General features: G+C 46.4%; 1 protein-coding gene across 5 annotated transcripts in view; it reads left to right on the top strand.

Moving 5' to 3' along the window:
* ULK1 (unc-51 like autophagy activating kinase 1) overlaps window positions 1-26,310 on the top strand; it is a 76,805-nt gene continuing 50,495 nt past the window's right edge. Inside the window, exons 1-8 of one of the 5 annotated variants that reach the window (XM_039724686.1) lie at window positions 1-157; window positions 1,389-1,539; window positions 2,342-2,434; window positions 2,527-2,568; window positions 16,354-16,386; window positions 17,151-17,187; window positions 23,747-23,920; window positions 25,752-25,825. In XM_039724686.1, the coding sequence (XP_039580620.1) occupies window positions 48-157; window positions 1,389-1,539; window positions 2,342-2,434; window positions 2,527-2,568; window positions 16,354-16,386; window positions 17,151-17,187; window positions 23,747-23,920; window positions 25,752-25,825 (714 nt within the window). In that variant the 5' untranslated portion in view covers window positions 1-47. Of the gene's footprint in view, window positions 158-802; window positions 1,202-1,341; window positions 1,540-2,341; window positions 2,435-2,526; window positions 2,569-16,353; window positions 16,387-17,150; window positions 17,188-23,746; window positions 23,921-25,452; window positions 25,472-25,556; window positions 25,667-25,751; window positions 25,826-26,310 lie in introns of those variants that run through there. The other 4 variants (XM_039724685.1, XM_039724687.1, XM_039724688.1 and 1 more) reach the window with 4 other exon arrangements.

Raw genomic sequence — 26,310 nt, 5'->3', positions numbered from 1 at the left:
GAGCTCTGGAGCAGGATATCGAGAAGGATCTGTCAGAGGAGAGCTGCATGGAGGCACCCTCGGGCACTTCTGGAGGCCTGGCTGGCTCCCCATGGAGGAGCCGTGGTGCCCTGGCACAGGAGCAGGTGGAGAAGGGCCAGAGCCTATGGAGGAGGAGGTGGGCTGTGCTGGGAGAGAGGAAGGGGTGCTGGGGATGCTGGGGCTGGGACACTTTATGGGTCCTGGGCTGAACTTCACCCCAACCAGACCCATTTGTTTAATTGCTTGAAACATCAGCTAGTCTGTTCAGCCTGGAGGAGATGGACAGGAGACCTCATTGTGGTGTACAATGTGGGGTTGGGAAGGGAAGTGAAAGGGCAGGCACTGATCTGCGGTGACAGTGACAGAACCCCAGGGAATGGCCTGAAGCTGTGTCGGGGCAGGTTCAGCATGGATGTTGGGAAAAGGCTCTTTGCTGGAAGGTGGCTGTGCACTGGAACAGGCTGCCTAGAGAAGTGGTGACCACCGAGCCTGACAGAGCTCAGGAAGCATTTGGACAATGCTCTCAGGCACGTGCTGGGATTCCTGGGGCTCTGCTGTGCCGGGCCAGGAGCCGCACTTCAATATCGCTGTGTGTCCCTTCCAACTCAGAACATCCCATGATTGTGTGACCTCCCAGCGGCCCGGGCGGGTGGCTGCCAGGAGCCCTCCCTGCCCGGCCCGGCCCGGCCGGGGCCGCGGCAGCGCGGCGCTGACTCAGGCGGGCGGCAGGCGGCGCCTTTAAATGTGCCGGGCCCGGCCGCTCCGCCTCAGGTGCCCGCTCCGCTCCGCACAGCTTTGTCCGGGCCCGGCCGAGCGAGCGGCGGCTCCCGCGGAGCGACCCCGGCCCCGCGACCCCGGCCCCGCCAGCGCTCACAGCCGGGGGCGCGGGCGGCCCTTAAGGTGGATCGCGCTTAAGGTGGAGCGCTGCCGTGAGGCGGACCGGGCGTTAAGGTGGATCGCGCTTAAGGTGGACTCTCGGCGAAGCCGCGCCTGCCGGCGGGGGGGCCGGGGCTCGGCATGGGGAGCCCCGCCTGAAGCGGGGCCCGAGGAGCCGCGCCGGCCCGGCCCGAGGAGGAGATGGGGGAGGCCCGCTGCTGAGGAGCCAGCTTCGCCCCGGCCGCTGACAATGCCCGGCTCCCGGCCGCTCGGCAGGAAGAGGCAGCCCATGGACGAGGGCGAGGTGGGCAGCGCAGCCCGGCGCGGAGCTGCCGGGGCCGGCGGGAGCGGGGCTGCTCCGGCTCCCGACCCGCTCCGAGGGGGGCGGTGGCGGGGGGCACCCCCGTCGCGTTTGGATTGGGAGAGGTTTAATTTTCTTTAAAGGCAGCTCCTTCATCACCGCCATCCTCCTCCTCCTCGTCCCTTTGCAGCTCTGAAGCCGTCCCGGCCGCAGCCTGCCCGCCGGCCCCCGGGACCCCCCGGCGCAGCGCCATGGAGACGGTGGGAAAGTTTGAGTTCAGCAGGAAGGACCTGATCGGGCACGGAGCCTTCGCCGTCGTCTTCAAAGGCAGGCACAAAGAGGTGAGAATCCCTGCTTTTTATTTCCACCCTCCCCGCTTCTGCTTTTCATTTATTTATTTATTTCCTGCCCTGGGCCGAGCTGGGGGCAGCGCGCCCCGGTCGCCGCATCCCCGCCGCAAGCGGCAGCTGTTGCCAGCCTGGGCATCACCCCGGGCTTCTTGGGGTGCTTATTTTTATTTCTTATTGTTCTCCTTGGAGTTTCTTCCAAGCAAGCGTGTGTCCCGGCAGGTGCTTCACCTTGGGGCTGGGAGGCCGACAGCTGCCTGTGGGGTGCCCACAGAGACACCCAAAACCTGTCCCCACCTCCAAAACAAGGGAGAAAAAAATCCCTACACACTATCTATGAAAGGAACTCTTTAGTTTGTTTGGGATTTTTTTGTGTGTGTGTGTCTGTGAAGTCTTCTCCTTCTCCACTTAATTTTTCCAGGAGGAGGAGAAATCTCTTACTGGTAAATAAAAGGAAACCAATCCGGCAGTGGATTTTCCATCATTAGTGCTTGGGATAAGCCACGGCTCCCACAGTGCATTTATTTCTAGTGATTAAATAAGAGGATAATCATTGTATGAAGTAGTAACAAAAACCTAAACCTTGGGCTTTTCTCCTTGGGCTGACAAGGATAATTCAGGAAAGGGCAAGTCTGAACAAGTACGGAGAAGGCATTAGGATGTGAAGTGAGAGGCCTTTACCGTGCTGCATGACACTTCTTTCGGTAGTATTTGTAATCTGTTAAGAGGCTGCTTATCCTAATGTGAATGAATGGTGAAATTTACATTTGTTTGTGTTATTTACGTACTGTTTCAGAAACCTGAGCTGGAAGTAGCTGTGAAATGTATTAACAAGAAGAACCTTGCAAAATCACAAACACTGCTGGGCAAGGAAATAAAAATTCTTAAGGTAAAGGCAGACTGACTTCTTTTCTTCAGTCTTTATTCTATATGCCCTTTGTTGCTCCTAGCTTATGGTATTTTTTTTTTTACTTTTTCTAGGAATTGAAACATGAAAACATTGTTGCCTTGTATGACTTCCAGGTAAATACATTCAATTATGTCAAAGCATTCTAAATTTGTGAAAAGTTGAATGGAGTTTGTGAAATTTCACTTTTTAACAAGTGCTTGTAGTCTGTTGTGTACTTGGCACAGGAAGGGGGTGGGGGGAAGAGAAAGCCTTCTGATAAGTTAGGGAAAGATAAACACAGCAGATCATGTGTTAGTTGTTGGCTGGACCACACAACTCATGAGCAGTTGGGAATTGAGGTGGGACCTTCTGCTCCAGGATGTTACACAGTGAAATGCAGTGTGGTGAATATGCCTATGCTTTTAAGTTCTCAAAATGTTAGAAATAAAATTAACAGTTGTTATTTTTGGCATGCCCACTTCTTTGTTTTCTTTCTCTGGTCTGGATACCTTCCCTGGGAAAATTTCTTTTTCCTAGGCCATGTAAAAATAGTGCAAGCATGACTTTGTAGCATATGATTGTCTTAGCTCCAGAGGATTTTAATTTGCATTTTTCTGTTGTCCTTGTGGTCGTCACTAAGTGTTAAAACTTGCAGCAGACATTTTTCCTCCAAAGCCAGCCCTGAACATCCAACCTAGAGGGGCTCAAACCGATCTTGCTGCGAAACGCAAACCACCCAACGATTTTTAATTTACTTTTTTCCCCTTGATTATTCCCTTAAATCCTGCTTGGTAACGGGGCAAGTTTCCCTTGCGAATGCTTTTTTTAAAAAATAACCCCGCGGTGCTCGGGGGCGAGTGCCCGGCCCTGGCGCGGCTTATCGGCGGCAGCCCCGCCGCTGCTATCACGCGTCCCGCAGGCCGCCGTGTTTGTTGACATTCCTCCTCCTCCTGCCCTGGATTGGCTCCGGTGCCTCCGCGTCAGCCCCGGCGGTGAGTGCCAGCCCGGCCGCCGGTGCCTGCTGGGTGCTGTAGTCCGCCCGTGTCACCCCGGTGTCACCGCGGTGTCGCGCAGCCCCCGGCTGGCTCTGCAGGGCTGCCCCGGAGCGTGGTTAATGCCTGGAGATGTTTTGGAGAGGGGATGTGAGGATTGCTGCTGGAGCTCTGCTGGGATAGCTGTGCCCTGCTGCTGAGCCAGCCCTCGGAGCTGATCTGGCGAAGCAGCCTTTGGGCTGGTGGGTGCTGCAGAGTAGCTGGGAGAGCTGGCACAGCCCACTTGGAGCACTAGATCTCACAGTTTGGGTGTTTTTGTGTTTTTTCGTTCTCTGTACCTTCCCAATTTGCTTAACAACTTTTCACTTGAGAGAACGAGTGGCTGCTCCTGCGCTTCCTAGTTTGCACTTGTATGAAGCGTTTATGCTTAACTGAGGTCTTTCAGAACTTTTTGGTAGATTCCCCTCCCTGCTTCAAGTTACTGCTGAGTAGGAAGCAGCTCAAACGTTTTCTGCAAAAGGAGCAGTTTCATCACTGTAATAATTATAGAAATGTGTTTTTCTCCTTTTGTGATGAGCTTTGTCAAATTCTGTGTTTAGCAGTGTAGTCTGGTGAGATTTTTAGCAAGCAGTTATGTAAGATACCACAAAACAGGAACTTAGGAATGGTCCAGGGCTCAAGGCATGCCCAGGTTTGTGCTTAGTTACCAGCTTTTTCATAGAGTCCTTGTATGACCTGGGTAATTTGATGTCTCAGAGAAAATGAGATTATTTAGGGGGCGTTGGGTGTGGATTCTCCTCTGGTGTGAGGTGATCTATTACCAATCTGCTGCAGTTAACCCACATATGTTGTGTGTTCAGTGTGTCTGAATGTTTGGCCTTGCTCTTGTGTCTGCTTAGGGGTTGTGTGAGAGTAAATTATCTGCAAGGGTAAAAGTGCAGGTCTGGCTTCTGCCCATCTTTCCTTACTTTGTGGAAAAGACTACTACTTACATTGCTCCCCTGATACCAGACCAGGAGCTTCATTCATAGCTGCATATGTATTTATCCTCAAAAATACCATATTTGCAGTTAATTGAATCCTTACTTGTAGGCTTTCTAAAACAGAAGATGTTTATTCTTGCATTACAACATAGAGCAAAAGGGAAAAAAATACTTCCTGTGAAACTTATTGTTGCCCTGTAGCTTTGTCTGTCATTGCATTTTGTGTCCTCCCTTCCTCTGCACTGCCTGTCAACAGTGACTCTGACTTTTACTCCTGTGTTCTTGCACACAAGGAAATGGTTACCAAAACCACAGTGGCTGTAAGCAAGTGATTACACCCAATGATGCTTTCATTTGCATTTTCCTGGTTAAAAACTCATGTTAGCCAGACCTCTCACAACATGAGATTTTTGATGTAAGGCTAGATTTGCTGCAGACAAACACTTGCAATACTGACATTTAGTACTGACAAGCAGCTCTCATCCTGGCACCCTTAATTTATCCTTCAAATCCAGGAAAATTGCTGTGTTCCTTCTCATTTCACAGATCTTTGTGATACTGGTTCATAAATAATGACAAAATAAGAAACTTCGTAGGAATAAATGATTCTGATGAATGTTTAATCTGTAAAAGTGCAGTGACTGGACCTTTATGGATCCCCTTGCTGGAGTCCTTAGAGCAGCATCAGTACATGAGAATGGCTCACAAAATGAAATATGCATATTCCCATTATTATGTGCTCTCATATTAATGAGAGGTAATGTTAATAGTTTAGGAGCCTAATGCAAGAACCCCTGCTCAAAAAGAGGAAAAATCTTATTGTACCACATTTCTAAAAGTGCTGTCTATTTAGTGTCTGTATGGAGTTGTGGTGTGGGTTTTTCCAGGCACAGGAGATGTTTGGCAGACAGTAAAAGCTGTATTTCACCGTGTGTGGGGTGTATTAGTTGCTGCTGAGCACTACCTGACCCCTCAGCTGGCTTGCTGGGGTCCCCAGTCTGCAGCAAAGGGGAGCAGAGTGCTCCAGAGGGACATCTGGGTACCAGAAGTCCTTTTACTCTGACAACAGCCAAATGAGCCCTTGTTCCTTAAGGTGAAAATTAGTAACAGCAAATGATGGTTCCTGCCAAAGGAGGACTTGGTATGGAAATCAAGTTTCTTGGAAAACTGATTTCCATGACTCTGACTGTGGATCGGCTCAACTCTTTGTGCTCATTGACAGGGAAAGCTTAGCACATGTGGTCTGGTGTGTGGGGTTTGCTTTGGTTTCCTTTGTCTCAGGACATCAAATCTGTGAGCAGAGACCACTTGATTAGCTGAGGAGGTTGAATGGTAGGATGGGAACCCTTGAACTTGTCAGATCCTGGGAGCACTGTGTGCCAGAAAATTTCTTCCAGCACTAGGCAGAAGTTCCTACATACACAGCTAAGATCTTTGGGCAGTGGGAGATTCTGGGTGTCTTTCCTTCCCTGTTCTGTGCCAGCTGCCCCAGGTTTAATAGGTGTGAGGTGAAGATTTCATATGTGGCTGTGTTGGTGCTAGGGCAGAAAACCTGCTGAATCTGGACATGTCATGCTTTGGATATTAGAAAGCATTTTCCTGTGTGAAATAAGAAGGATTATTTTACTGACAGATTTTCCCTAGTTGTGAGCTGAACTTGTTTCTTAAAGCAGCCTAGCTGTGCCTGTGCTTGAGTGGATATCAGGTGGTTTTTGTGTTAGGTTTTCCCCCCCAGTTTCTGCACGGGTGGGATGGACAGCTGTTAAAGTCACACGAGACACTGTGCTGTGATGTTTCTGGCTCAGCCTATGTTACCTGAGGGTCTGCTTTCTACAGTTTGGTGACAGGTTGGTTTATTATACTCACCAGTTTGGGATGAGCTGAGACAAATGCCTTACTCAGTCACCTGGTACAGACTCACCAAAAATGTTTCTGCAGCGATGACTGTATCACCTGGAGACAAAGAACACAGAGTCCTTGCAGTGCAGATTTTTCTTGTGCACATGGATTAAGGCATGGGTGGCAGAACAAATGCTTCTCAGATTAGTGATCAGTCACCCTGGGCTGGTCTTGAGAGGCAGGTAATGACAGCCTTGTGTTGCTGCTGTGTAGAAAGTCCTTGTGATCAATAGAGCCGTGGCTGCTGGGCTGTGATGTTGTGCTGTATTGGCTGCACCATCATCCTTTTTCTGTCACACAGCATTTAGATGCTGCTCTGCATCTTGTGTACGTGCCTCCTGCTGTCCCCCAGGACCCCTGTGGACAGCAGTGTCCTTCTGTGTGCCCTCCAGCCCGGCTCACCTCTGCTGCAGCACTGCCCTGATGAGCGTGGTGCTGGGTGAATCAGTGCTGCTGCAGTGTCACCTCATGCCTGGCCACCTCTCGTGCCACCTCATGCAGGATCTTCTGTTCCTCAGGCACTGCTGTTTACATGCTCTGTCTCGGGAGACAGGGCTCCACTGAGGCACTTGGAATGACTAAAGAGGCACTCTGTGTCTGGGAGATTGCTCTCCTGAGGTCAGGCTGCCTGCTTAAACCCTGTTTTAATTCCATCCCCTAGCGAAGCTGGCAGGTTGCCTGGTGAGTGGGTGTAAAGTGCAGCTCTCTGAACTGCCAAGCAATCCTCTTTCTGTTCGTGCTGCAGACAAGAATGGGGTGTCTGCTGTCCTGCTCCGTCAGCATCCTCGCATCTGTTGAAGGGAATCACTCTTGCTGAAGATTGAATCTGGCTTAATTTAGAGCTAGATGAGGAAAGGATGAAAACACAGCCACCCTCTGCCAGTTGTTTTGTAGGGAAATGCTTGGGAATTTAGTGGACCAGAATGGCCATGTTTCTAGAGAGTTCTGTAGTGTTGAACTTTGATTTGATGCTGGCTTCCCCAGCCAAGTATCCCACTGTGCAGGTCATCAGAAACATCCAGCAAATGTTGACCACTAAATATAGACCTCAGTCATGGGCTTTTTTTAGAGGGAGTTGTCTTGCCACATTTCTGAAATGATGGTCACTGTTTTACTCATGTTGTGTGTAAAGCACATACCTGTGTTCCTCTCACATGATTAAGGTGTCATGGAAGAGCCGGCGACGTGGTGGTTAATGGTCTCCAAAGCTCCTGTGGAAGGTAGCATTACTCAGACTGTAATGACAGATTAAGGAATGTTTCCCAGCAGTAATAGGAAACTGGAAGGCTCTTGTGTTCGCAGTTTGATAGCAAAGCTCTGGTGGCTGCTGTTTGTGCTGCTGCTCTTGAAGCTCCACCAGTGTTTCCATCATGAAAATTTCCACTGTGTAAATCCTTGTGATGACTGAACACGTTTGCAGTGAGCAAAGCAAGGAGGTGAAGATTCGGATGATGGATTGGAAGAGGTGTCTCCTAATCAGTGGCTGGGTGGCATTAAATTCAGGTGGAAAAACACTGTTTGAATTTATTTCAAATATTTATAGGCTCAATCCAAAGCCTAATTGAAAGGTTTAGTTTTGGGACTAGACTGAACTTGCCACTAAACTGTGGAACTGCAATAAACCTGTGTGTCTCAAAAGCTCATTTTAGTGCTCAATCTTCTATAGAGAACTGAGGGCACAATTCCCTTTGTTGTGTCCTCCCTTCTCTTGCCTTTTCACACCACCTGTTGATACCAGCTGAAAAGCTTTGCACAGACCAGCAGACAGAGGGTTGGTGCTGGTGGTAGGAATCCAGGCTGGATGGCTCTGGTTTGCTTTGGAAAAACACCCAGAGACACACATGTGGGTCTTCCATGAGGCAAACTGCCTCCATCCCAGAAGTGAGATCCAGTGGGAATGAGAAGCTAAGCACAGGGGAGGTCAGCAGAGGGGGTGGTCTTTGCAAAGGCAAGGAGAGGTTTTTGGTTTGGTTTTGTTTTCAGAATAAGTATACATGGTTTTGCTTGATGTTTTTTGTTGTCTTGCTGGTGTTTTTTTTTTCCCCTGCTGTTACTGATGTTCACGTAGCAGTAGCAAATGGCACATTTGGTGAAAAATGAGCATGAATAATGGGATCTTCCAAGGCAGTGTTTCTCAGGTACAGACCTAAACATGCTTTGATTAAGAGAAAGCATCTTAATTGTCTTCAGATGTTAGGTTTCCTGTCTGAGAAATGTAATAACAAATGCTCACAGCAGAATGCAGAGACAAGCCCTGCCCATAGATACCTTTGGAACCTCTGCTGTGTTTATTGTACAGCAATGAGGCCCTTTAATTGTGCATTGTCTCCTGCTTTTTAATGTGCAGACCTTTAATACTACCATAAACATAGAGATGCTGTCAAAATGCAAAGTGAGGATCTCAGAGCTGCATCTGTTTACTAAGCAAGGTTGTTTCAAGGGGGGCCGATAGAAATGAATCAAATTGTGCATCACTGGTTGCTTAGGGCAGTAATGTTCAGTCTGGCTGCAGGAGCACCTGGCTTGTCTCCTAGCATCAGAATAACAGGAGGAATTAGGTCAGCTGAGCTGGCATAGTAGGGATCAACCAGACTGTGGCTCCAGTGGGGGGGAATGAAAGATGCATAATTTTAAGTCATTAGAGATCCCATTTAGCAAAGCATCTTAAAAACCTCCAGGAAGGGGGAGACTCCCAGCCAGCTCTGAGTGCATTGGTGGCTGGGGTGTGAGAGCTGCTGGTGTGTTGGGGACCCCAGGGACCACAGGCAGGGCTGGGAGGCAGCCCAGGGGCTGTGGGTGGGCTCTGCGTGTCCCCTTGGCTGCTGTGTCACCTCACCCTGCACACACCCTCTTCATTTGCGTTCAATGCTCTTTTCATTTGGTTGGCAATTATAGCCAGCATACTAAATATGTTAAAAAGTGCTCATTTCTCTGTTGTTTAAATAGTGCAGATTTGATCTCCTGTTTCTCTGGCTTCCAGTAACTGGAGTTTTTCCCTTCTTAAATTAAGGCTGTTTTTATGAAAGAAAACTCATGCTCTTTTTTTATTTATACCCCTTTGTTTCCACACCTTTGTGGTAACAAGTGTGCTTGTTTTCTTAAATCTGGTGAATGAAGTATGAAATAAATTGATGGAAAAGAGACTTGCAAAGTGCAGTCACTCATGCAGCTGCCTTAGAAAACCCTGGGATGTCAGACCTCTAATTTTCAGAGTTGCTTAAAAAAAACCCCAACAAACACACCAGGAAAACCCAAACCAAAACAACTCTTGCAGAGTATCAGATTGTGTTTGGTATATACCACTAAAAACAAGCAATTGCCAACTTTTATCAGTGCGACTACATTAATCAAACTAAAATCAAACCTTGGGACTGAGTTACTTTGCTTGTATTTGCACATATCTCAATAAATTAATGTGTCTCAATGGGTGTGATTAAAACTGAAATATCCATCTCAATCCTTAGCTCTCCCCCCACTACCCCTGCTCATTGGGCAGGCTCATAAAATGCAGCTTTAAGGTATGCAAGGATTTAATTCCAGTACATGTGACTGAGCTTAAAGTAATGGGGAATTCAACCTTAAATGTTCAGTTTATGGTATGGCTGTGATACAGGAAGGAGATGAGGAATAAATACAGAAAAGCAAATCTGATCTTGGCTATTTTTGTCATTGTTTTTAGAATTCTGACGTTTCCTCTCTTGATAGCATTAACATAATGCATTGCCATTTGCACAGGAGCTTGCTTTTGTTTGGAAAAGCTTCTAGATATTATTCTACCTGTTGGCAAAGGGGTAACTACTTCCACCCCATGTCAGAAAGCCCAATATTTTCAGGATTCTGCTGCTCTGTTTTTGCCTACATTCTCTTATCCCTGCTGCAGCCTGCATTGGGCAGTGCATGGCTGGGGGGCCCAGATGCTGTAGGAGCTGCAGTGTTACCCCCAGAGCAACGTGATTGCTGTAAGAAGGGATTGCTCCTCAGTGCTCCAGCAGCACAAGACTTAACTTGCTCTGATGTGCATGTTCTTGGTCTTGCCTGGAAGCTCTGTGACCTGTGAAACCCAGCACTCTGTTTCTGTACCCTGTTAGGACGTGAATCCCATGCTTTGGTTTCTGTGGCTGGGCTCAGTGGTGGCTCCAGCTGTGACTTGCTGTGGTGTGCTGCCCTGCAGAAACCCCACAGAAGGAGTCAGGTTTTTCTGTCTGAGCTCTCTGCAGGTGTGTTGGATCTCAGTGCTTTGTTTGAGGCCAGCAGTGAATCTGTGAAGCTCAGCAGTGGGGCTGTCACTGCCTGGGGGACAGTGGGGCCGGGCTGAAGGAACCTGTTGGAAGCTCCTGTCCAGTGGAAGGGATGGTGAAGTTTCTTCAGGTCACTTGAAGGCTGAGCTGCCCAACCAGCAGTGATCCCATCGGGCTGTCGTGGTATGAGCTGCCTGGGAAAGAGCAGCTCCACGGACATGACGTCCTATTTGTTTTCTAATGTCATGCAAGCAGACTTTAGAACTGTTGCCAGGGGGATGGGAAATAGTCTCCCTCCCTTCCTGAAGCCTGTGTAGTACCAGAGAATGGTTTTCCTGCTGTTTTTAATTTGCCCTGAAGTACAACCTGTCCTGAAACAGTTCATCTGTTTTACAATGGAGAGTACACTAGTGCCTGGAATGGGGCAATGGGCAGTGCTGAGCCTTGGCATCGCTGTTCTTCCAGTTCTACAAAAATCTGCCTGCTGCAAGGCCACCCATCAACCATTTTTGTGCTGCAGGGCCTCCCTTCTGCTTGCTCCACGTCCTCAAGCAAGCTGGCAGGTCAGAAGGAAGCAGAACGCAGTCAGTGGCCAATTGTGGATAGAAGTTTGTAGGCCTTGCCAGGTTTTGTTTCTGATGATTACTCCATGGGATCTACATTAAGAAATTAGAAGCCCTCATTATTTTAGAAAGTCACAGATCTGCTGACTCTGAAAATAACACTTTCCAGTCAGTAGCAGTAGGGTTTATCTTTCTTCATCTGAGTTAGTTGTCTCCTGAATTGGAAGCCTGCTCAAAATGTTCTTGAGTTCCTTATTGATGATGTTCAGGAGCAGTGAGGAGGATAACCAGGGCTAGAGGATAGAAACACAAGAGGCTGTGAGACCTGTTTTTCTTTTCACTTGGGGTCCAAAGGCATGTCTTCGGAATATCTTCTGGCTATTTGCTTTAGATCAGTTTTCCAAAGGATGAGCAATGATAGGTTCTCTCACACTTCTGATTGATGTTGCTGTTGTCCCTTATCTTGCTTCTGTTCCAATAGATGCATCAGAAGATAATCCTTGCACATCATGACAGTTTTCCTTTCCCTTTTCAGAGGCTAGCCTGCCCAAGCCAAGCTGTGAGCCACAGTGAAACAGTACTAAGAGATTTTACTTTTTGGAAAGTTTTTTCCTCTTTTTAGAACAGCAGGTTTGTTTTTTCCCAAAGAAGCCCCTGCCTGAGCCAGGGATTTTCCAGGTGCCATTGGCCTAAGAATTGCCTTCTGTAAAGCAGAGCTGTGTTTGTTTGGACTGTGTTTGTGACTCCAGTGCCACTGTCAGAAAGCAATGACTGGAGACCACAGCTCAGAAAGGTTCTGGCTCCATGAGATCCTGCTGGAAAAGCAGGAGGATGTGATACACAGTGGTTCTGCTGCAGTGAGAAGGGAAAGTAACAAAACAGAAATGGAAAAGCTTAGCTTTCAATTGGTGTTGCGTTATCTTCCACTGTCAGACCCTCAGCTTTATGTTGTGCTTCTCTTGTGTTGGTGCAGTTGGTGAAGTCCTGGGCCTGGTTGGAGAGATCCATGTGCAACAAAATTATCTTTGCTTGGCAGCATCTCTGGGTGCTGTTGGAGGGGTGGTGTTGAGCAGCTCATGGGAGATATCTCCTGGGAGGCACAAACCCTCTTCCATCACAGGGATGCCAGCAAACACTCAGGAGAGTGGTAAAACTAGTCTTGAGACTTGAGTGCTATGGCTCCTCTACTGTAGGCAACAGGAGCTTTTCAGCCCCACATTGCTCAGCACACGGGTGTCACCCTGGAGCTACCTTAATCTTCAGTGTTCTTCCTGCATCCCAGTTTCCCTAGAAAAGAGGTCTTGTGTGAGATGGAAGTCATTCTTTGCTGGTTTTTCCCCCAGAGTCTACTACAGCACTGGTCTCACACAGATTGATGAGAACACTGCACTGCTGAGAGAATCTTGGAGTGTTGTGTAATCAGATTTCCACTTTTTGCCATTCCTGAGCACTTTTCTAAACTTGGTGGCAGGCTGAGTTCAGGGGTAGAGTGCAGAGGAGGATTTTTCTAAGGAAAATTCCTCTCTGAGACTTTTTAAGCTGTGGTAGGAGGATGACTAACTGTGGGTACACCCAGACATTTCCCTTTGGACACACCTAAACACACTCTTTCCAAGAAGAGGATCATGCCACCTTCCAGTATGGGTGGAGAGAAAATTTAAAGGGAGACAGGACTGTTGGGTCTTAATGTCCATAACACCATGTCTCCTGGTGTCACAGTGAGGAACTGTAGCAGAGCACAGTCTTGGGGTGATTTATGGTGTATTGCTAAATGAGGTTTCTTCATTTCTTTGTCCTCCATCAGCAGATGTGTGTTATTTGTAGACAGCAGAGGCTGTTGCCTATTTTTACACTCAATTAAATTGTAACTTCATCACTGGGGCCTCTCTTGCAAGAACAAGCCAGGCAATGATCCAGACTGATTAATTATCAGCTTAATGCCTTTGGCAGAGGCGTTTTGCTGCTATTGTGGGGCATGGTCAGGGTACTGCTGCCCTTTGTGATGACAGGAAAAGTTAGGGGTTGTGTCTGCTGTTCTCTTCATTGAGTTTGTTTAGTGACAGGCTTAGGCTTGGCTGTACAGACTGGCACATGTGAATAAGAGGTCCATAGGAAATGATCTGTAACACTTCTTGAAAATAAGCCTCTGCAAAAATACAGCAAGCTGTAATGCTTTTCTTGATGTGGAAATGAGTGGGTTGGGCATTTTGCTTTGGTTTTCAGCGAAACTGGTAGCTTGCAAAATTTGGCTTGCAGTATTTTTTTCCTTGTTTTGTTAATGAAAAAAATCGTAAATATAGTGGAAGGATAAAAATGGACAAGAAGTAGTTTCTGCTGCTGAATCAGCTTGAGAGAAATCCATCAGCCTGTTTGAGAAACCAGAAGTCTCTTTAGACAGCTGAGTCTATTTTAACCACAGTAAGCTCTACTGGCTTTTTCCAAACACTAGTTTGTTTCTGGGACCCTTCTTGAAATAAGTGTTTAGTTTTGTTGGCAAAATTTTACAGATCTTTCTTGTAAGTGGGTCTTGAAATGCTGAAGGTGCACGTGTGTAAATTTGTTGTCCTTGCTACAGGCACCTGTGATCTGAAAATACCCTTGCTAGATGTTCTGGCCAGTTCTTCCTGGTGAGGTTGGATTTTCAGAGGCTGCTGTTGCCAGTGATGGTTGGGGGAGCCACTGACTTCTCTCCTCAAAGCCTTTCAGGCATTGCCCTCTTATCACACCAACACAGAGCGAAGAGATAAAACCACCAACCACCAAGGTCATGTTGTTGTTGGGAAAGTCAAGCAGAGCATCTTCCTTGCCTGTGCAGGTCCTTGTTTAACCCTGGTCACTGCACACTCTGGCTGCCAAAAATCAATTACTTCCTTGGTGATGTTTGTTTGCAGAGTCTTTAAATAATGGAGAGTGGAAAAACAACCAAACTGCAGAGTGTACATTAGCTGTTGGCTAATAAGTTATTACAAATATCTTCTGGACTTGATTTGTGTAAGCTCTGGTTCCTCTTCATTTCCTATATAGGTAATAATACAGTGAGCTTCCCCAAACCCTGCTGGCACTATGCTTATTAAAGTGTAGAGTTACTGAGCTGCAGTGATCACAGCACATTTAGCCTGGAAGTGTCTGTGAAACCTGTTTTTGTGGCAGTGATGAACTTGGTCTGGGCTGCAAAAACCACTTCAGGCACTTCCTGTGTGCCCAGCAGCTGCCCTGCAGTGAGTTCCCCGAGCAGCTGCATTGCACTTCTGGTGATTTTCTAATCTTCTGGTACATCTGGGGCTGGAGATCCTGCAGAAGTGAAAGTCCTGGGTGTCTTTATTAACCTTGGCTTTCTGCTCTCCTTGCTTAGGACAGCAGGAGCTGGTGGGCTTTGAATGCTCCTGGGAATTCTCCCTCAGTGCTTTATCATGTGCAGGGCTTGTGATGATGCTTGGGGTTTTCTTCTTGCACTGCTTCCCTGGGCTGGTGCTTTTAGCCACAGTCTGGTTTTCCACTTTATCCAATGTGTGTATGAAATTGGATGACTTAATGTGAGCTGCTTTCAAGTGCAGAGGTTGAAAAACAAAGCCTGTTGAAAGAAGTGTTTGTCATGCAGGGAAGTGCAACAAACACTTTCTTGAAGTATCACAGAAAATTGCTTTTTCAACAAACAAAGGGACTTCTAGAACCTCAGCAGAGCTTGGCAGTGAGAACAGCTGTAAGAATGGAGGGTGGCCCTGGGCTCTTGGATGCTTGAGCCCCTCCAGGGAAGGTGGCCAGTTCCTCTGGAGCTGTGGCTGAGTCTCTCAAATCACAGATAATTCGTCTTCCTCCTCTCTCCCTCTCTTCCTCCAACCAGTCTTCAGCAAACATCTGAAAACCCAGATTTCACATGGTGAGGTTAAAAGCATAGAAGAGAAAGCAAGAGGTGCTGAGGACTCTAGGCATTGACAAAGGCAGGGAATTTGGTACAGCTTGATGGGAGGTAGAATTCTGTGGGCAAACCAGGGTGAAAGGGATGAGAGCAGACAGTGGAGACTGCTTGGAAATTAAACAGCTTCTAGGGTGGGTGCTGGGGTTTTGAAATGGTTTGGGTCAGAAGAGGAATCAGGTGCACAGGTATCTAAACAGCCTGTGAGTAAAGTCATGCTGCCCTGGAAGTGGAATCTCATGCTCTGCCTCAGCTTTGAGGACTTGTCCACTCAACCAGACAGTTGCTGTCTGTGAGTGTCCCCAGCTGGGGCTTGAGTTTAGGAGTGACTTCTAGCTTACAGATTTTATGTAGTAGGTGTACTTCTGTCTGACTCCTGTTTTAACAACAGGATTTAGTCATTTGACCTCCTTGGTCTACCCAGGGTTGAAATATTTGGCTGTTTTCATGTCTGTTCTTTGGTAGTGGTTTGGTGGCTCTGCACCTGCCAGGTGGCCACTGGTGTCACTATGTGCTGCACAGCCACCAAAGTTCCTGCTGTGGCTCTGTGGTGCTGTACTTTTGTGGGACACATCTCTGCACTCCCCTGTGCTTGTACCATGGATTAATGCATGCTTCCCCGGGGCTGGGGAGAGGTCAGCCAAGGCAGGAGGTGAACTCCCAGGATGGTAAGAGCATCACAGTGCAGCACCTGTAGTGAACTTAGGAAGATGAGGATTTGTTCTGGACTTTGCTGGTGTTGACCCCTGTTAAAATCCAGAAAGCTTTAGCCATCTGATAATGGCACTGTTAAGGCATGTAGAAAATACAGTTAGCAAGTGTTACATTTTTTGTCTGAAATCTTTCCTTTTTGCCCTCTAATGGAAGGTGTCACTTGGGCACTTTTCAGCCATGGGATTGAATTGCAGGTCCCAAAGTTGTGCTGCTCTTATCTTTCTGTTCAGCCTAGCCCTGCTCATGTGGGCACAGCTGCTATAAAGGGCCAAGTTAAATGTGGAAATGATTAAGGCTCTAAGATAGCAGTGTGCCAGCATCTGTGTTGCATGCCACTGTTAATCCCTGGAGCCCAAAAGGACATGGAGACCCAAGGCACAATACAGGAGATCAGCTTGGTTAAACAGATGCACTCTCACAAACCAATAATATGCTTAAATATCTGGCATTTTCAAAGCAAGCAGTCTTCCAGGAATTAACCTGTAATGTTTTTATCCCTTCTTCAGTCTGACTCATAGCAGAGAACAGATTATCTGTTTAAAAAGTAATACAGCCATTAAATGTCTGAAATATTTCAGTGCATAAATCTCTTAATTTTCCATTTTCTATTTCCCCAGGAACTGGCAAACTCTGTCTACTTGGTTATGGAGGTGAGTGTGTCTTTTTTTTTAGCCTCCTTTCTCTCCCTCTTTCTCTTTTTGAATTTTTTAAACCCATTTTAAGCAGCTGATCATGTTTCACAAGTGGTGCTTCCTGCTGGCAGTCTCACCTGTGAGGCTTTGTTGAACTCATCTGCAGCTCAGGCCTTGGAGAGTGTGGGTGCAGAGAGCAGCCAGGGGATTTTTCATCTTGCTGCTCTCAGAAGGTTGGGCAGGCCCTGAGCCTCAGGGGTCAGGTGGGTGCCACAGGGGAGTGTGTGCTCAGGCATCCACCAGAGAGAATGTTCTGGACACAGATTACCTGCACAGCCTCTGAATGTTTCCCTTGCTCTGCAGTTCTCACTTGGAGGTCTTGTTGACTTTTCCTAATGATGTGGAACATTGATGTGAGGAGTTTCAGTTTTCAGCTGTGTCCACTCCCAGGCTTTTCTGAACAGCTTTCTGCTGGTGTCTCCAGTGGTGACCCCTCTGCTTTGTTCTGCTTTCACCTTTCTCTCTGATGTGCTTGAACATGGATGTGCCAAGAGCTGGTTGGTGCTGGTCTATCATGCAACATAACATTTAGGGGAAATAGGACAGGAGAGGAACCCAGAGGAATGGGCTTTTCCCTGCCAACTTCTGAATATGTATTTTGACATGTGTGATTATTTATGTTTAAATACTGTGATAAGCCTCCCATCCTCTTGAAATTTACTGTTTTTCTTGTGAATCTTTGATTTGCCCTGTATTAACTGAGCTTTCTGTTCTGTTTGCAGTACTGTAATGGTGGTGACCTGGCAGACTACCTTCACAGTAAGTACAGCAGTATGGAGAACATCCTCTGGGAGGGTCACCCTTCATAATCATTGGAAAACTGAGAAACCATGACAATAAAAGCTGGTCTTAGAGTCCTTTCTATGTAGGTCAGTAGTGACTGTTGTCAGGAGTTACATATTTTAATTACAATGGCCTTATAGGTTCAACATATTCCAACACTGCTAGGGACACTGTTTGTCTTTTCTTGGTGACTGGAAAACAGCTGTTTATACTGCAGCCTTGCAGTTTTGTAGTGTTGGATTAAAATAAGATCCCAAGAGTATATTCTCTAAGTTACCCTTAAGGTGTCCCCACATCTGGGGCAGAACATCTTTCCTGTTTTCAGCATATTGAGGATGGATGTGTGTAGCCAGTAGTGCTGTGAGGGTGACAAAACCCACTAATTTTGGGGTCTCCTGGAGAGTACAGCACAAGTATCTGGGACCGTGGTGCCTTGAACCTTTTGGTGAGACTCAGGGGTGTCTTTGCCATCAAGCCAAATGCTTTGCAGGTGAGCCAGCTGTATTGCTGGGACTCAGGCAACCCCTCAAGGTATTTTTCTGTGCAGCACATGTAAAGGACCCTGGTCTTTCTGAAAATCACTTTGCACCTCAGTACCTAGAACAGGTAGGAGAATAAAATGTTTAACAATATACTTGGCTGCACTCAGACACAGCCTTTTTTTTTCTCTGTGTTTTTTCCCATAAAGTAGCTTTCTAGTTGTTTTGCATGTCAACTAGAAGATTACTAAATGTGAAGAGACAACTTTAATCTCATTTCGTGTGTGGCTCTGGGTCATGGTTAAACAAAGTTTGTTCACGTTGTTCAAATTAAAAGCTAGTCAGCTGGATAATACTTCAGGCTCCTTATTGAGGTATGTGATGCCTGGAAATGGCAAAAATTGAAGGATTAAAAGATAAATTTACATTTGCCTTATAGCTAGTGTTGGTGTCCCTAGAATAATAATATGAGGCTTGATGCTAGCTTGCCACACTCTTCCTAGAGGGTAATGAATTATATTTGTGGATTTGAATTTTCAGAAATGGTGTAGTACTTGAAAGAAAAAGAATGTTCTGACTTTCATGTGTTTTGTTTGTTTAAAGTGTGGGTGAGATAGAAGTAACAGGCATTTGTTTTTTAAAATCCAGGTTTAGTGTGCCTTTCCTTAGATGTGTTTTGCCTCTGTTGGGTATTGCTGTGCTCTAAAAGGAGCATCTTTAGTGGTGGCAGAATGTTCTTATGGACACCAGTGGAGGATGGTTTTGTATTTGGTACCTTCTTGTTCTTTTTGATTACAAATGCAAATTTCATAAATCAAATGCTTTTAAAAAATAGTGAAACCTCAGTTTTACCAGTGCATGGGCTTTGAAAGCTAAATTTTTTAGCTTTCATGCACATGAAGTGAACCTTGATCTTAAAGCATAGGGCTGTGCACTCTCATTGGCAGACCTGTAAACAAGAAATTATAGAAACAAATGACAGAAAGAAGGATTTATAGAAAATATTCTGATCTGTACTACTACTTCTGTGTGTACATTGTTGTCACCCCTCATTCCCCCCAAAAAAAACCTCAAGAAAAAAGTGAAGCTTGCAGTTAGGCTGTTAATACAGCTCACTTCCTGGTCTATTGATTGAAATTACTCAAGAAGTTGGAGGCTAGTTTGAGAAAGTGACAATGAATTGTATTTTCCAAATAAAATTCAGTTTTACCCCATTTTGGTGTGTTTGAGTGCAAGACTTGATCCTTCTTTGCCCGAGTTCATGTGAGAAAGTTAACCTTTAGCTCTCTTTTGACCAATAAAATACTTTGTTTTGGCAACTGTAAAGATTGTTGTGACTGGGAAGTTGGTGCTTAGTTTTAACTCTCTAACACAGTGAAGAGAAGCAAGCAGGCACCAATTTCCAGAGGGAAGAGCCAGTAAGGGACTGCAGCAAGAAGGTTTAGTTATTCCCATCACTGCCAGATCCCAGAGCCTAGATAAATGTCAACTTTCCTCATCCCACCACATGCTCCTGTGGGGAATCTCCTCTTCCAGCTTCTGCAGGCACTCGGGGTGCTTTTGGCAGGAGTGATTTTTCACTGAAAACTCATCTTGGAAAGTTTAGATTTCTTCAGTATTTCACTGGTACTCAGGAAGCTCATCTCTATTGAGTGGTTATTGTGCTGCTTCAGTTATTTTGATAATTATTTGATGGTGTTTAATTGCAACATCGACTTTCCCACCGGCTCCTCAGACACTTGTGCTGGTAGTTCCTGTAACACTTCAGCAGCACATGCAAATCCCCTGGTTCTCATTGAATGAGTTGCTTGTAAGCTTCCAGATCCATTCTGCCCTCTAATTACAGGCATTAGGCAATCTGGTAATTCCATGTTGAATCCAAAGGCACTCTAATTCTCCTTGTCTCCATGGCTGGAGGACGTGCATGGGTGCACGGTGCCGTGCAGTGTGTGTCTGGCTGGGTTATGGTGTTGGGCAGCCCCATCCATCTCTGGTACAGCCCAAGGCTCTGTGTGCTGGTGCTGTCCTTGAGTGGTACAGTGCAGTTTCCCTTCAGGGAGATCTCTAGATGTTGCTTTCACTGGAGGCCATCGTGTGTTGAGCTGAGAGTGGCAGGTCTGCTGTGCGTGGTGTCACAGCAGTGACCGGCTTCTGTACAGGAATAACTGGAATTGTGTCCTGAGGTACTCGGCAGCAGGCTGGGCTGAAATTCCTTCTTAATTTCTGTGAGTTGGCATTGGCACAGGCTGTTATGGACACTTCATAAGAGCATATTTGTGACCTTTCCTAAAGCTGTTGATTTCAAATCATAACAGGGAATTTATTTCTTGGTTAGACCACGACACATGCAGGGAGCTTTGATCTTTCTAGTCTGTCCCAGCTGGTGCAGGGACCCTGTTGCAAACCAGGGGTGTAAAACATTGCTCTGTAGCTTTCCTCCCTCTACAGCCAGGTAATTAAGAAGTCCTAGTCCTGTCACAGATATATCTGGAATAAGCCTTCATGTACAGAAGATTCACAGGAGTGTCACTGGCCATGGGTAGATGGGATAGGTTCAGGCCAGGCCCCAAACAAGTCAGCTTGGTCTCAGACTTCAGTGTGACTTGGATTGGGCCCATGTTGGAGATACTTGTGACACTTGTGGGTAAGAGGAGATGTTCTTTTTCCTAAATAACTTTTCCAAAATGATGTTGTAATGCAACGTCAGTGGGTGTACTGCAGTACATCTACTCTTGGATCAGCTGCCAAGGGCTGTTTACTGCAGTTCACCTGGCAGCCTCTTCCAGGTTGAACTTCTCAGAACAGGCTGACCAGGGCACTTCTTAGGTGGCTTCATCCTTTTTCTCTGCCTTTAGAGCTCGAGGCATGTGGGCCTCAGAGTGACCCAGAGTAAATATTTTCCCTGATCTACTGACCTGAGCAGCCCAAGGCAGTAAGAGTGCCTCATCACTGAAGTGGAGCCCATGAAAATAAACACAGGGATATTATTGCTTCTCAGTAATGGCAGAGTAGGGCTTGTGAAACAGCATCCTCTGCAAGAATGTACTGCTTACCATAGATATCCACAGGGATGCCCAGACTTTAATACAGGATTAGTATTTTGCCAGCAGTTTTCTGGTGAAGATGAGAATATCCCCTTTTTACAGGGACAGACTTAAAAGTTCCCTGTTTGAGATGTAGCAGGGGAAGAGAGTTGTTTTGTTCTCCACTTGTTTGGGTTTTTCTGTTGTATTTTTTTTAATGGAGCCTAAATTGAATGAGTTTTCTGTATCTTCTCCTTCCCTCTGCTGTTGGTAGCTGGTCTGGGAGGACTTTTCCAGACCAGTATCCTGAAGTCATTGGAAATGTCAGTTATATTTATGATTCTGTCCTTCAGTTGCAGATTGCTGCTGTCACACAGTAGACTGATGGGCTGAGCATGAGAGATAAGGAGTTTTGTTTTCCAGTGTTACAGCCTGTTTGTTAATGGAGGGAGGTAAGAGGGTATTGCCCCTGCCCTCCCCAAGGAACTGACTGTCCCTTTTCTGTTCCTGAGGGCAGAGCCTCAATTCCCCAGTCCTGCCTTCCTGACTGGATTTGTGAGATTTAATGCTGCCAGAGGATCCAGCAGACTTCTCTGACTGATATTGCAGCCCTGCAACATGGTAGCTCCGCTCTGCTACTGCAGTTGCACTGGGAATATGTCTGCACAGGCCCAAGACACCAATTTAGATTCTGTGTGCCAGGAAAACAGTTCTTTTGCAGGGCTGAGAACTTTGTATGGACTTCGGTGATGTGGAAGTGCTTAAATTCTGCAGGAACAGGTAGTTTAGGATGCCTATTTTCTGTGGATGAATAGATTTTTGTGATCTTGGTAGCAGTGTTGTTGTTTTCAGTGTTATAAAGGGTTAGAACTCACATCAGGGAGGGTTTGCTGAGGGCTGTGGCTGGTGCTGTGTTAGCTTTATAGCCACCAAATTATCTAAGGAGAGGGAACGCCTTAAAGCCGTGGCACGCTCTTGGGACTGCAGGTCAGGACAAGGCTCTGCACAGTTCCTCTGCTAGAGGCAGACTGTGTTTAGCCAGGAGCTGGTAATTGCCTGCTCCCTTAATAATAAGAATTATCAGGTTTCAAGTCTTGCTTCATGTCTAGCTGATCAGCCTGTCCTTTCCTGGGCCTGAGCTGAATGGGGAAAAAAACTTTTGAATTCCTGCTGTTTTGTTGAAAGATGGTGTTTTAACCATTACTGTATAGATTTCCTTGAGTATAAATTGCAGAAATAGAGAGTCCTTTTGTTGGAGGGAATATTTAGCACAGCTAAGAGATGCTGGACTTTCAATAGACAGAAAATGGTATAGCACTGAGTACACTGATATTTCAGCAGGAGGTTGGGGAGAGCTTTGTTAAAGATGAGGCAGTGCTTTCTTCAGAAGATGTAAGTCTGTTTTGAAGACTTGCATCTGAGCTGCTGCTTAGTATCCTTAAAATCCCTTCACAGAATCTTCCCTTTTGGGAGAGGAGTCTCGTGAACTCCAGTGAGTGCCAGTCCATGAGGAAAAAGGCTCAGTGAGGGGAGAGAAACTCTATATACATGTGCACTGCTCTCACGTGTTGGGAGTCCAGGACCACCTGATAGCCATAGTGACACTTCAGCTGTGCTTGTGCCTCCTAGACCAGTGAGGCTTGGGAGTGGTGGGAGTTTATTTTCTATTCTAAGCGCTGCTTAACTTATCTGGGTCCCTTGCTGCTTCCCATCCATGTATTTTACAAGTTAGATTTTTAATTTCCTGTGTTGTGTTAAAGCTGTGTGCAGCCTCAGCTGTGTTTTCCTAAGGATTCCTCCCTTCTAGCTGACTGGCTAGAGTGATGTTTTGAAGCTCCTGCCAGCCTGTTTTAATGTCTTACTAGAGAACAGCTGGAAGAGCTCTAATGAAGTCCCCAGTAATTTACAGGGACCTTTTACAAAAGAAATTATTTTATTCAACTGGAATGGTGCTTGCTTGAAGCCTGACTTGCTCGGTGACTGACAAGGAGGCAGGCTGGTAGCACTGTTGATCCTGGGGTTTGTTCAGCAGGCTGTTCCCAGCTTTGGCCAGAGTTTCATACGTGTAGTTCTTAAAATAACGAGAGCTGATGTTGCACTGCTCTGATTAGAAGAGCCAGTTGAAAATTATTTTAATCTCTTCAATGTTTATTTTCACACCATGGTCCCTGGGAAGCCTGTATCTCAGGAGAGGCCATTCCAGAGCTTCTATATTTGCAGATTTTGATCACTAATACATTCTTTTAAAAAACTTGGCTTGTGAAAACATTTTGAGGTATTCTTGCTGTATCTAGGGTGGAGGTGGCAGGTGACGATTTGCAGAGGTCACTTGGTAAGGTCTGTTGTTAAGTACTGGACCGTGGTTCACCCAGACACTGGGTTTGGGATTAGAATTCTGGTTTGGTTGGGTGATGATGCACAAGGGTTAGGCCTAGACTTGGATTCATACCCTAAAGGTACAGATCCCTGCTGGCCATATGCCCTAGCCTACTGGGAGTTTAACCTATCAACCCTTCCTAGGTCCAGCATGAGCCTTAATGACCCTTGCAGGCTTAAATCCTGATCCTAATTGCCTTTCCTTTTAGCTCCACCTTTAGACCTAGTCTTTGTGATAAAGCTCTGACCTTGGGTGTCCAGCTGCTGCTGACCATAGCTCACAGGCAGCCACAGTTCTGCCTGGTGCTTGCCTGGATCTGCCTGGCAGCCCTTGCTGAGGGAAGCCCTAAACCTCACCAGATGCCACTTTTGGACACAGTTAATAACCCAGATTCAGCACCCAGTGCTGGCCTGAGTTCACCATGAGAGACTTGGGGCTGAAAACAGCCCTGACCACAGAATAAGCTGGGAATGCAAATGCTCTCCCTTGTTGCCTGTAGGAATCATTCAGAAATGGTGTGTGGGGAAAGGACAACATACGTTGGAATAAAATGACAAATTAGAGTTAATTGCTGTGAGACTCTGCCCTCTGGGCTCCTCAGAGAACTGGCACTGTAAGTTTTTCATCTGTGGTTATTTTTCTTTCCTCCTTGCCAGCAATGCGGACACTTAGTGAAGACACCATCAGGCTCTTTCTCCAGCAGATAGCAGGTGCCATGAAAATGCTGCACAGCAAGGGCATCATCCATCGGGACTTGAAGCCACAGAATATCCTCCTTTCCTATGCTGGAGGCAGGAAATCAAATCCCAACAACATTCGCATAAAGATCGGTAAGACACCGCTACAACGTCACCCTAAGCACCCAGGAGTTTGGTGATGGACACATGGAAACCTCCATCTTACTTTGGGGAGCTGTCTAGGAGGAGAAAAGCTTTTCTCCACTTTAAAAACACCCTAATGTTTTTCCTTCTTAGCTCCTCTGGTAAATGTAGCCTTCAGCTGCCTGCAGGCAGTGGGAGCAAAAGCTTTCTGCTCTGCCAGGACACAGATTTAACACAAAGGAATTGGGCATGCCTTGCCCTGCTCTCAGTTGAGTGGTGCCACCCTCAGTAAAAACAAACACCAGCCTGCCCTAATTGGCTTGTAATCTCCAGGCTTACCAAGAAATGAGCAGAAGTTGTGACTTTTGTCTTCAGCTTTTAATAGTATTGAGGTTAAATGGTGTTGTCTGAAGACCTGACACTAGCTGCTCTCCTGGCTGGCCGCAGAGAGTGCAGTGGGTTGTCGCAGACCCAAAAGTGGGAGTTTTCTCAGTCTGAACCACACACAGGCTTCTCAGTTGCATCTTGAAGAAATTCCCATTCTGCACATCAGGCAAGTGGCACAGATTCACCAGTAGTGGGATGAATGCTCCAGAAATCCAGTTACAGAGCACACGTATTCCCTGCAGTCCCTCAAAAATAAAATGACATCACCCTCACATGTGGGCTTTTGGTTACGTTACAGCTCAGAGCTGAAGCTGACACCAATTAGGTAAAACTGTTCCTCACCTTAACCTTGTGCTGTGGAGTGTTAGTGCTTTCCTTCAGCTGGGAAATTATTTCCAGTGGAAAAGTTTGAAATGTTGCTGCTTGTACAACTGAAGCATTTTCATGGTTTTTTTTTTGTTTGGTTTTTTTTTTGTTTTTTTTTTTTTTGTCAAGTGCAGAGTTAATATCTGTAAGGAGGGGAGTGGGAGCTGCAAACAGGCAGGAGGGCTGCGGGCACAACTGCTCTGGGTGTGATGTAACCTGCAACTCTCCTTGTGCTCCCTGAGGAGTACATGGTCCAGGGAAAACCTGGCTGTACCAGTTCAGTAGTGACAGATGACAGTGTAAACAGCTGTGTCAATGTCATAGCTTGAAATATCTGGTAACCTTGAGAGAACATCTCAGTGTCATATGATCAGATGCTCAGTAACCTGCAGAGGTAATTCCCCTTGGTATTCCTTGTTCCTGGCTCTTCCACTTGCTAAGTGAACTGTGGCTCAGTTGTCTGTCCTGGTGCTGGGGTTAGCACAGTTGGTACTCTTCTAAAGGAACAGAACAAGACTCATTTTGGTAGGGCTGGTCTAGAAATGTGGGTAGTGGTGAGTAGTGGTTCCTCCTGGATGTGTTTCACATTACAGCCCTTTCAATGGAGGGCAACTTTCAGTTCCCCAAATGAGAGGCTGAGACAGCAGCAGATGAACTGGCTGGTTATGAACTGGCACGTTATCACTGAAGTCAGGAGAGCCTTCCCAACTGACATTTCAGAATGCAGGCAAATGGGTTCTGATCCCTGAAAGAGGGATGGGAGTTTGTTCATCTGAGTACTGTTGGGGCTTGCTCTGTCCTTTTGTAGTGTCTGTACTATGCATTAATAACTAGCACAAGGATGTGCTGCTGCACAAAGTCTTACTAAGATGGGATAGAGGCTGCAAAAATGGTGTCTGTACTATGCATTAATAACTAGCACAAGGATGCTGCTGCTTAAGAAGAGCTGTCAAAGTCTTACTAAGAAGGGATAGAGGCTGCAAAAATTGATGGGAAGTGAAGGTAAAGTAGGAAGAATGAACTGGAGAAGGTGCAGGCTCTCTAAAGCTGCTGTCTGCTCCTGACCTACCTCTGTTTCTCTTTGCAGCTGACTTTGGGTTTGCCCGGTACCTGCAGAACAATATGATGGCAGCAACGCTGTGTGGTTCACCCATGTACATGGTAAGTGTGATTTTTCTAGAGGATCTTCTGTGTTGTTCTTGCTTTACTTCCCAAAAGCAAGGCTTTGTTTTTATCTAGTCTTTTCCTCAGAGGTGAAATTTTGTTTACTTGCCTGAAACCAGCACAGTCCTGAAGTTCTGGCTGCTGGTAATGTCAGACAGCAGGTGCCTGTGCTGTGATGTAACTTCCAGCTGAGATGTGGATAAACCATGCTTTCAGCACGACTGCTTAAACTGTGAAACTGATGTGTGTAAGAAACCACTGATCCCTTTTACCCTCTTTGTACTTTCCACTCTGGGATCAGGTTGTGATGAGGTGATCTCTTATTTGTGCTCATGGCAGCAGCCAGGGTCTCGGTGTCACATCAAGTCAGTGAAAGGAAAAATGAGAAAACTAGACAGAAATAAAAATGTCAAAACCAGACCTGTAATAGTTCCTGGGCACGTGGGTGTCTGAGCTCAAAGTAAAAAGATGATGTGAGTCAG

Source organism: Passer montanus, unplaced genomic scaffold (assembly GCF_014805655.1).
Source record: "Passer montanus isolate IOZ18808 unplaced genomic scaffold, ASM1480565v1 scaffold53, whole genome shotgun sequence".
NCBI classification, from domain to species: Eukaryota; Metazoa; Chordata; class Aves; order Passeriformes; family Passeridae; genus Passer; species Passer montanus.
The sequence above is the reverse complement of the archived record's forward strand: the minus strand, read 5'-3'. Positions and strand labels throughout refer to the sequence as shown.